The sequence below is a fragment of the Cebus imitator genome, unplaced genomic scaffold (genome assembly GCF_001604975.1).
Source record: "Cebus imitator isolate Cc_AM_T3 unplaced genomic scaffold, Cebus_imitator-1.0 Scaffold367, whole genome shotgun sequence".
NCBI lineage: Eukaryota > Metazoa > Chordata > Mammalia > Primates > Cebidae > Cebus > Cebus imitator.
The window spans coordinates 1065439-1077590 of NW_016107682.1; the positions used below are offsets into that span (position 1 = coordinate 1065439).

General features: G+C 36.1%; 1 protein-coding gene across 7 annotated transcripts in view; it reads right to left on the reverse strand.

Annotated features, from left to right (window-relative positions):
- The window catches only part of ITPR2 (inositol 1,4,5-trisphosphate receptor type 2), a 494659-nt gene that overhangs the window by 251093 nt on the left and 231414 nt on the right, over positions 1-12152 (reverse strand). For all 7 annotated transcript variants that reach the window (XM_017507025.2, XM_017507023.2, XM_017507029.2 and 4 more), the window contains 3 exons: positions 11385-11585; positions 9114-9365; positions 5121-5246 (listed from right to left, as the gene is read on the reverse strand). In XM_017507025.2, coding sequence (XP_017362514.1) covers positions 5121-5246; positions 9114-9365; positions 11385-11585 — 579 coding nt within the window. The remainder of the gene's footprint in view (positions 1-5120; positions 5247-9113; positions 9366-11384; positions 11586-12152) is intronic.

Consider the following 12152-nt stretch of genomic DNA (forward strand, 5'->3'; position numbering starts at 1 on the left):
AAAAAAAAAAAAAAAAAAAAAGCAATCCCACTTCTGAATATATCCCACAAAAAAGGAAACTGTACATTGAAGAGATATCTGCACTTCTGTGTTTGTTGCAGCACGGTTCACAATAGCCAAAATTTGGAAGCAACCTAAGTGCCCATCAACAGATGAATGGATAAAAACATGACTGGCCAGGCGCGGTGGCTCACGCCTGTAATCCCAGCATTTTGGGAGGCTGAACCAGGTGAATCACAAGGTCAAGAGATCGAGATCATCCTGGCCAACATGGTGAAAGCCCTTCTCTACTAAAAATATAAATAAAAATTAGCTAGGCATACTGCACGCCTATAGTCTCAGCTACTTGGGAGGCTGAGGCAAGAGAATCGTTTGAACCTAGGACATGGAAATTGCAGTAAGCTGAGATTGCGCCACTGTACTCCAGCCTGGCGACAGAACGAGACTCCATCTCAACAACAACAAAAAAAAGTGGTACTTATACACAATAGAATACTATGAGGCCATAAAAAAGAATGAGATACGGTCATCTGCAACAACTTGGAAGGAACAGGAGATAATCCTACTATGTTAAGTGAAATAAGCCAGGCACAGAAAGACAAATTTTGCATGTTTTCACTTATTTGTGGGCACTAAAAAAATTACGACAATTAAATTCATGGAGATAGAGAATAAAAGGATGGTTACCAGAGGCTAGGAAGGGTACTAGGGCAGAGGGAAAGTGGGGATGATTAATGGATACAAATATATAGTTGAAAATAATGAACAAAATCTAATATTTGATAGCACAACAGGGTGACTACAGTCAACAATAATTTCTTGTACATTTTAAAATAACTAAAGGAATATAATTGGATTGTCTGTAACAGAAAAAAGGGATAAATGCTTCAGGTGATGGATATTCCATTTACTTGATGTGTTCATTATACATTATATGGCTGCATCAAAATATCTCCTGTACCCCATAAATATATACAACTACTATTTATCCACAAAAAATAAAAAGAAAGAGAAAAAAGTGGTAAGATCATTATTAATCAGATATTTGAATATGTGCTGAAGGCTATGAACTGGACATAAATTTGACTACTAGTCTCTTCCAACCCTTAGATGCTATGATTCTTTAGGTTCAACTTATCCAAATTCCTTTCCTCCAGATTGCCTTCATCATTTCTCATGGATATAAATCAGTTCTTCCTGGGTGTCATAACTTTGTTGGAACTTCTGGATTTGGTTTATCTCATACATGGCTATTCATGTGAACTACTGCTGTGGATGTCCAGCTTTATGGACATAATTTCTAGTTTTTGCCTGTGCTGAATGGTCTTCTGGTTATCCTCAATTATTTGGTGTAGGTCTTGGAGAAGTTTCTTGAAACTAATTAAAAAGCTACATATAACCTTGTAATAATACTGGAGACAATGATATGGATGATGTTACTAACTCTTTTACTGATGCTAATACGTGCTAAGAAGTTTTATATACATTATCTCATTGGATTCTCCCACTAACCCTATGGGGAATGTGTTTTTATGGTATTCATTTTAAAAACCAGGAAACTCAAGGCCCAGAGGGTTTAAGAACCTTGCCCAAGACAAACTGAGCTGCGAGAGGCAGAGCCTAGACTTGAACTCTGGTCTGGCTAAATCTTTTGAAATCCCTACTCTTAGCTCTATGGTCTACTACAGTGATTCTCAAAGTATGGTCCCTGGACCAGCATCTGCAGCATCACCTAGGAATTTGTTAAAAATGCCAAGTCTCACCTAAAAACCCTAGAGGAAAACCTAGGCAACACCATCCAGGACATAGGCACAGGCAAGGACTTTATGACTAAAACAACAAAAGCAACGGCAACAAAAGCAAAAATAGACAAACGGGATCTAATCAAACTTTAGAGCTTCTGCACAGTAAAAGAAACAATCATTAGAGTGAACTGGCAACCAACAGAATGGGAAAAAAATGTTTGCAATCTACCCAACTGACAAAGGGCTAATATCCAGAATCTACAAAGAACTAAAGCAGATTTACAAGAAAAAAAAACAAACATATTAAAAAGTGGGTGAAAGATATGAACACTTTCCAAAAGAAGACATATATACAGCCAACAAACATATGTAAAAATACACATCATCATTGGTCATTAGAAAAATGCAAATCAAAACCACATTGAAATATCATCTTATACCTGTTAGAATGGCAATCACTAAAAAATCTGGAGACAACAGATGCTGGAGAGGATGTGGAGAAAAAGGAACACTTTTACACTGTTGGTGGGAGTGTAAATTAGTCCAACTATTATGGAAGACAGTGTGGCGATTCCTCAAGGATCTAGAAATAGATATTCCATTTGACCCAACAATCCCATTACTGGGTATATACTCAAAGGATTATAAATCACTCTGTTATAAAGATACACACACGTATATTTGTTGTAGCCCTGTTCACCATAGCAAAGACTGGAACCAACCTAAATGCCCATCAGTGATAGACTGGACAAAGAAAATGCAGCACATATACACCATAGAATACTATGCAGCCATAAAAAATGATGACTTTGTGTCCTTTGTAGAGATATGGATGAATCTAGAAACCATCATTCTCAGCAAACTGACACAAGAACAGAAAACCAAACACCACATGTTTTCACTCATAGGTGGGTAATGAAAAATGAGAACACCTGGGCACAGGGAAGAGAACAACACTCAGTGGGCTAGGTGGGGGAGGTGGAAGGGAGGGGAGGGAAGGGACAACAGGGGGGCAGGGAGGATGCGGAGGCCCAGAAGAAATGCCTGATGTAGGCGATGGGGCAGTGGGGGGATGGAGACAGCAAACCACCATGGCATGTATGTACCTATGCAACAATCCTGCAGGATGCAGGATGTGCACATGTACACCAGAGCCCAAAATACAATTAAAAAAAAAGAAAAAGAAGACAAAAAAATTCCAAGTTTCACATGTATGGAAATCAGAAACTCTGGGGATAGGACCCAGCAATCTGTATGTTACCAAGGCCTCCAGCTAAACCTGATGTTCACTAAAACTTAAAAACTGCTCAACTGAACTGCAAATTTACCTAGAAGGCCACATTCTACACATTTAACCATACTTATTTTTATAACTTGAATTTGAAAGTTTGTGGTGACTCTGATCTTTCTTCATGGAGAGAGAGAGAAATCCCAAATATGAAAAAGTCAGGTTTCTATGTCCTTCCCTGAAAAAGGAAGGGTGATCCTTGTCAACCCTGGTAAAGGGATTAGAGAGCTGCTGTTTTAAAATATAAACAAGAGGGAAATACTTTTAAAAACCTTTTAAAAGCTAACCTATGGTGGCTAGATATAAGAATAAATAGATCAAGTAGATCTTGAAATTCCCCTAGAGCTTTAATATAATAAATAACATTAATTATCCAATTAAGTAATAGTTAAAATAAAAATCATCTCTATATGTGTATTTTTTTTTCAAAAAATGTAAATCTATACACTTTTGCCTGGCAAATACCTCAGTGAAAACAGTGTTTCCCAGGTGACATAATCAATGGAAGTTATCATTGGCTTTCTTTGGTTTAAAAAATAAAAATCCTTTCAGCTTTATAGCTCATACTGCCTACAATGTGACCTTGATCTGTTTCAGGATTATCTTTAGTCAGCAGCACTGTGCAACTGTGAAGATCCATCTATAATCTCTTTAATATCCTCCTGCACGTGCAGTTTTAAAGCTCAGTCATTGGCAGGTAAGTCACTCCCTACTTCAAGGTCTCTGGAGATACTATAGCTGGTCAGAGTTAAGGTTTTCACAAGGTCAATGGGGACACATACAAGTGCTATGTTAAATGCTGCACAGAACAGGACAATTTCTCTATAGGTGTGTATGTACCTAAGATAGGTGATAACTGGCTTTTAGCAGTATGGAAATGAAGTAAAACAAGAACCACCTCATTTCACCACACTACCCCACACCAAAGGTAAAATAAGTGCATTTCACCTGGAAACCTTGGCTAAATAAAAAGAATTCATGGTCTTGAATAACACATGATTCACTGTATTATCCAAGGGTGCTCTCACATGTCTGAGTCTACAGGCAGTGAAAGGAAGGATGCATCCCTCCTTTCAGAAAAAGCTGTAGAAAGGCAGTGAGCTAACAGATAACAGCATCCATTCTTATAATTAAGATAATGAAAATATGGACTTCACTAATCTTTCTCCTCCAAATACAGCTATATGAGGCCTATACAAAGCTACCAGTGCTCAGGAATGTTAGAAGGCCAAAGGGGCTGAGACAGGCCACCATCACACATAATAGGTCTAAGAAGTTAGCTATACACCATCTTTAGTGAACATCAAGTCCTATAACTTTAAAGGGAAAATTAGAGATTTTTTAGACCCTGGCTGTTACGATAATTCAGTATGCAAAAAAAAGCTAAGATGTGCTAAAGAAAATTGTGTCACCTATCAAAGAGATTCCATACTTCTTTTCTTTCTTCATTCATTCATTTACTCAATATTAACAGAGCAAAAACATATGCCAGGCAGTATCTAGAAAATGCCAATCTGCTCCACAAGTCCTCTACAACAGCCCCCAACAAAAAAAACAGTAACAAGCAGAATATAATTTGGTGGACATGAGTGAAAATGCCAGATGATTAAATTACTAGAGCACACTTCCAAAGAAGATTTTGAATAGGCAACAGGGGGAAAGGCTAAGTCCTCAGTCGGCTAGTCAAGTACCTATCTGCCTAAAAGCAGTAGTCAAGACCTCTTCAGGTCTCTTTATCTGTGCTTTGTAATTCCACTTAGAGTAAGAGATTAAATGCAAATTGACCTCTGCCAAGTATCTTCTCTAACCAATATAAGAAAGCCACTAAGATTCCATTTAATAACAGACAAATACAGTCACTCATAAAGATAAAAATGAACACCTTATCTGTTGCTATCTACAATGTACTAGGTATTTTGTGTATATATTAACTCATTAAATCTCATTCACAATCTTCTGAAATTTCTTCACAACTTTATGAATGAATGCATTAAATCAAAACTGAATTTAACTGCAAGTTTTCATCCAGATGCTTAATGCTATTAGTCAAAATATCTATTGCCTTCAATGGTCAAAATCTAACTTACCCTTGCCATATCCACCAAGAAGTTTTCAAATAATTTCCAAATGTGGTTACTTGTATAGATTTCTTTCATTTCCACTTCAGTGTCAACGTAACAGTGATTAACAAAGTTCACATAAGCAATTTTAACCTGTGCAAGTTTCAAATACAAAAGAAAGTTAGTTTTCTTTATTGATGACTTTCAAATACCAATTATGAAAGGTTAACATAAAATCTGTTAGTTTTTATGGTAGATCAAAGCATATTTTTTGTCTATCCAGAAAGCATTTCCATTTCTCTTCTTTTGCTGAGTCCACTGACCTACTTGTGAAATCGTGGGGCCTAGTACTCCATCCCCCTGGGCCCAGCAATTGCTGTGAGAAAGAACTTTATGCAAAACAAACCTATCATATTTGAGACACTAGGTGTCCAAAGCAACCCCTTCTTCCTCTCACTTTCCCTTTCTTCTTCCCCTCTCCCTCCCTCCCCTGCAATCCTGTCCCTATCTTGAGGACCTGTTTTATGCTCGATAACATACTTAAGGGCCGGGTGCAGTGGCTCACGCCTGTAATCCCTGCTCTTTGGCAGGCCAAAGTGGGCTGATCATGAGGTCAGGAGATCGAGACCATCCTGGCCAACAAAGTGAAACCCTGTCTCTACTAAAGATACAAAGAAAAATTAGCCAGGCGTGGTGGCGCACACCTGTAGTCCTAGCTACTCAGGAGGCTGAGGCAGGAGAATCACTTGAACCCAGGAGGTGCAGGTTGCAGTGAGCCGAGGTCACACCACTGCACTCCAGCCTGGGCAACAGAGTGAGACACTGTCTCAAAAATAAATAAATAAATAAGAACATACTTAAGGTTCAAGTAAACCTTTCAGTTTAATAACACTGCCATGTTTAGAATTTAAAAGAGTTGTGTAGCAGCTTCCACTAAACTAGCAGTGGCTATAGTTCTTAAAAGTTTGTTATCTTTCAAATTTTTTTTGAAAAAATTTTGTCAAATTCATACAGAACTTATTAAAAAGTAGACCTCTTATGCTCTTTTAAATTTTCCAATTTATATAAATACAATTACTTGACTAAATACATTAGTCCTCCTCCTCTTCCTTCTTCTCAATAACTCTTTCATTTTTATCTCATTGCTAAAATGAAACGAGGTAAACCTTAACTTTAAGAAACCGTCTTTCTCCAGGTATGTGGCAGAATATACTCAGAAGAGAATGAGGCAGAAAGATGAAGGAAAAAGGGATGAGAAACAGAATAAATTCTGACACTGTTTGAACCTCTGGATCCATCTGAATAAGCATACTTCAAACTCCTAAGTACTGGAGCCAATAAAATTTCCTTTTTTGTTTAAACTGGTTTATATTAGGTTTCTGTCACTTGTAACCAAGAGAGTCCTAGTAAAACATTTAAATATGTTGACCAAAAAATACTTCATTGCCATTCAAAAATATTTAAATTACTTTTTCTGAGAAGAAATAAGCTCATAGTTTACTCCCCAAAATGTATATTATTTTAAGATATAAATCTAGTAAAATTCCTTTCCAGAATTAGTGAAATTCCTCATAAAGGATTGGGATGAATATCCTTAACATACACCATTTCTAAAACACATAGAGCAGTGATCTTTGTTTTGCATTTTTTCGTTTCCTTCATTATGAAAATCTGATGAATCTATAAATCTCTCTGAAAAAATGCATATACATAAAAAATCATGTGAACAATTTAAGGGGACTCATGGAATCCAAATTGAAACCATAAAAAATTTAGGAGAGCTTTCATACCCTTCATGCTTCTCTGTACTTCACTGAGCCTGAACAAACCATCAATGGGAGAGTGCCATGTCAAGGATGGCCACAGGGTACAGAGACGTGGGCCACTCAGTGCATTCTCACAACTATCCTCACAGCAGCTAATATTGACTCGGTGTTTCCTATGTGCCAAATACCATCAGCATTTCGTATGAATTATTTAATTTAATCCTCCAACAATCCTATCGGGTACATACAATAATTATTCCACCTTAAAACTGAATGAATACACAAATGATAATAAGAGAGTCTACACAGCAGTCCAAACATTCATCCTTGCAGTTATTTCCAAAGGCTTAATATATCTGGAAACATGTGTATCTCTTTGTAAAAACATATATAATATGGCAAAAGCAGAGCTATGCTGGGAGAGGGTGGTGAAAAGATTATGGTCCCATGCCAATGAATCAGTTATGAATGCTATCAAAACCAGTTGGGGTGATACGGAAGCAGCAGATGGGGCAAGAATGAAATAATATAGATGATAGTAAATTGAAGGAATTGAAATTTAAAAGTTAAGTAATCTATTGGAGTCAGTCACACAACTAGAGTGTAATGTATCCAGGATCCTGATTCATTCTTTAATTCATTTGTGTATTCATTCAACACTTATTTATTGATGTAGGCTCTGGGTCAAACAATATAACAGTGAAGAGAAACAGATCCAAGTATTGTTACTCTCAGAACTTACAATCTTGGGGATGGGCATGAGGGTTACAGGTCTTTTCCTACTAACAAGATGGACATGTCAAATTTCAAATTATATATTCTTACAGACTGTACTAAGGAAGGCCAAGGAAGTCTTCCCTGGAGAAGCAAGGCTTGAATTAAGATCTAAAGGATGAAGAGGAGTTACTTAGATAAATGTAAGAGGTAAGAGTGGTAGAGTCAGAGGGACCTACATGTTGGAAGAAATATACCCAGAATCAGGCTTTTGAGGAAGGAAAGAGCCCAGGGACTTCATCATTAGACTAGACTTCCCTTCTTTGTCATCTTATTTCAAACCAATCAAGGCATGAAGTATCCTTGGATTGACATGTCAACAATTCCACAAAATTTCACAAAAATATGCTTTCAAGTCCATCACTACATAGGATTATCTAAAAGTAGGGAAGTTAACCTTATCTGATACTTTTTGAAGTTACTGTGATTTTAAATGTTTGGCTCTATATCTTTTTCAGTGTATCACACATTTATAAGCTTTGCAACAACATACAACAGTAGAAAAGAAAGAAATTTTTGTACTGTACATTCCTGGAAGCCTCATTAATAGAAACTTATTGGCAGACAACCAGCTGCTACTGAGACTTTTTTCTATCATCAGAGCCAAACTAGGACAGAGGGTAAATGATGTGGGAATAAAGCAAACTGCGTGTGCATATCTTCATGAATGCATCATTCCATAAAGCCTGGTAAACCTGCAGAGTCTATTATGTGGTCCTGCAGCACTATCCTAGCCTCTCCAATCAATGACTATGAATCATTTACAAAGCACCCATTTATTCTCAAGAATATACTAAAGGTTCAAGTAAACCTTTCGGTTTGATCACCTTGCATGTTAGAATTTAAGAGAGTTGTCTAGTGGCTTACACTAAGCTAGCAGTAGCTATAGCTCTTAAAAGTTTCTCATTGGCCAGGCGCAGTGGTTCACACCTATAATTCCAGCACTTTGGGAGGCCGAGGTGGGTGGATCACCTGAGGTCAGGAGTTGAGACCAGCCTGGCCAACATGAAACCTGAACATGAAACAGGGAAACCCTGACTTTACTAAAAATACAAAAATTAGCTGGGTATGAGATGCATGCCTGTAATCCCAGCTACTCGGGAGACTGAGGCAGGAGAATTGCTTGAACCCAGGAGGCAGAGGTTGCAGTGAGGCAAGATCATGCCATTGGACTCCAGCCTGGGCAACAGACTGAAACTCTGTCTCAAAAAAAAAAAAAAAAAAAAAAAAAAAAAATTTAATAAAAAAAAAAAAAAAAAAAAAAAAAAAAAAGTTTATTATCTTTCAGAACTTCTTATAGGTCTTATTAAAAAGCAGACATTTTATGCTCTTTTACATTTTGCAAATTATATAGTTAAATACAATTCCTTGACTAAATACATGATCTCATTATAAATAGTAATATGGAGGACTTCTGGCACTTAAAGTTTAAAACTTAATAATGATTCTCTTAGAGCCGCTAAGCTTTTGCCAGGCTTACCTCAGGGATGCAGTCATCATGTGTCACCACCCTCACTATGTCGTCCAGCGGCAGAAGGGAATTACACTTGATTTCAGTGTAGACATTTTTCCCCTCTGTGCATGCTGCCAGCAACTCCACCAGGGTGATGTGGTACGCTAAGGGGCCACTCTCATCCCCTCGGTCTCTCTCTGAACACATCATGTGGAGCAGGATTGGAAATGATGCTCTATCATTGTAAAATATCAGCACATCTTCACCCCCATTTATCAACTGAAATGACAATTAAGAGAGTCTACATAGCAGTCCACACATTCATTCTTGCAGTTATTTTCAAAGGCTTGATATATCTGGAAACATGTATCTCTCTGTAAAAGCATATATAATATGACAAAAGCAGAGCTATGCTGGGGGAAGGTGGTGAAAAGGTTATGGTTCCATGCCAGGGAACCAGTTGATGAACACTATCAAAACCAGCTGGAGTGATATGGAAGCAACAGATGGGGCAAGAATGAAACAACATAGATGATAGTAAGTTGTTCATCACACTGAAATTAAACCTGTAAAAAAAAAAGTTATTTTCCTCTACTTTTTTTTTGGAAGACTCCATCGCCAAAGCACAAGAAATCTTATAATTTTACTAAAGAAGAATGAAATATCCCACCCATTGCAATAGTGACTATATAAGTAATCAAGTAAATTGAGCTAATTTCAGCTCTACAAAAGTCTAGAAAATTCCATGCATCATTAGAGAATTAAGGCAAAGGCAGAGATCAGAGAAATAAGCAGAAAACTAAGACACACACACACACACACACAAAACCAAGAAAGACAAAGATATGAATAAGTAGGGGCTTTTAGGACATAAATTTTCCTTCATACTTTGTTTATATAATTTTAGTAGAAAATTCCCTCAGGTGGCAGTTTTATTACTCAAACTCCATAATATCTTATTGTCTATTATCTGGACTAATTTTCTAACCCCAGTATGAGATATTTTGGTGGATAACTAAGGATACATAATTTTTTCTCTATGTATTATATTTTAAAGTGACAAATTATTTACATCTATAAGCCAATTAATTGGTTACTTTGAAAGTTTTGTTGAAAAAGAATGCGTATGTGTCAAAAATATGTATTATATATTAATATAATATAATATTACGATTGCTTCTTTATGCATAGAAACACTTCACCTAACAGTGTCATAGGAATGGCTTCACTGTTTGCTGCTTTCACATTCTAATTCTTTCCTTGCTGATCATAATACAAAATCCAGTTAGTTCCCACATTTCCAGACAATGAGGAGCCAAAGTGAAGGTAAATGCAGGTAAGAAAAAGGTGCATTTTACAAGCTTAAAATGTTTCTTAAAATGTTTAATAACAATAATTTACATTTAAAAATTCAAGGCTTTAAGATAAATTAATTTTGAGATTTCTAAGTGGCAGGAGGGATTCCTTGAATTAATATGGAAATCTCCTCCATTCCCAAATTTAAGGTATACAATAATGAAAATGCCCAGAAACCAATAAAAATCTACCATGTAAGTGTTTGGTAGCCATGGGTGGAAGCTCCCTTAATCTATATGGGCCACTAGAGAACCATTTGGTCACAGAGCAGTGATTTAATCAACGGGCTCTTTAAGCTGCTAGTTCTTTAATGTATCATACTTGCTGCCTAATAACTTACTCATTACATAAATATCACTCAAGGTCAAACATAAAAATGAAAAAGGCAAATAAATAGATGAAGTACCTTCATCTATTCATTTGCTGAAATTTTTAACTTACTTTAAATAGTAAGTTTCCATATGCTGTAATAAATCACTATTGGATAGTTTTTATTACTTAGTTTGACTTTCTTCAAAGCTTTCTCCAAATAGCATCAGAGAACACCCATTCTATATTTCAGAAACACGGCAATAAAGGCACTGGAAAAGCACAGTTCAGTCTGTCTTTCTTATATTATTGGAAACTTAAGGATATAATATTTTGTCACTTTCATTCCAAAAAATAAATAAAATTTCACAGGATTTTACCCATTATTTAAAATATGCAAATTTGTTATGGGTCAAAAAGAAAAATAAACTTAGAAAATCATAAACCCAACTTAAGATATGTTGTTTCACTAGATTAAAGCAAAAATATATTTGCACTTAAGTAGTCATTATTAAACTAAACAATTTTCCAAATCTATATTGTTAGGGGTTTTTTTCACTCTAAATTAATAGAAAATACATATTTGAACATACTGTTTATATAAAGCTGATAAAAGGCAAACTGAGAACATACCTCTGTCATTACCATATCCTGGCATTTTTTCACATATTTACCATCTGCTTTTACAATTGTTTGCAAAAACTTCAGGTACTCCACGTGGCGGCCATGTGTCTCAATGCAGTGCACAAAGTGCTGTACAACTCTCTCACTAATTTCATTGCACAGATGGTAATTGTTCATGAAGATGTGCCTCATGGTTTCTGCTTCAAGGAGCTAAACACAGAGAAACATGCACTTGTAATTCTGACAAGATCAATTTTCTATTCTACAGTACTTAGACTAATTGCCCTGCTTGTGATCAGTTTTATATTTTATACAGAGCCACAGCGAATGTTCTGTGCAAGTCTTCCAAAAAATGCAATGAGATCATTAGCCATTAAAAGAAAACTGAGCTCACAGAGGAATTTAGTTGGAGAAAGGAGATTATTATCATAAAGTGCAACATATTGGCAACAGTATTCTTGAGATTAATTATGAATTCAAAGTTAGGTCTTCCATAAAATCTACTCAAACACATTTTACAGACAAGGGCAAACTCCACCTCTGAGTTTTCCATATTTATCTTACTCATGGTATTGTGAGTTAGTTCTTTGTTCTACCACATCTTTTCCCTAACATTTAACTATATACCTAAAAAAGACGTCATTTGCATGCAAAACTTGTGCAATTTTTCAAGTTTCTTTAAAAGTTTTCTTAATGGAAATAAAAGATACTCACTTTGGTGAAGGGAATTTCCACAAGGAAAAAAATAAAGCAATGAAGTTTAACAAAACTCTATTC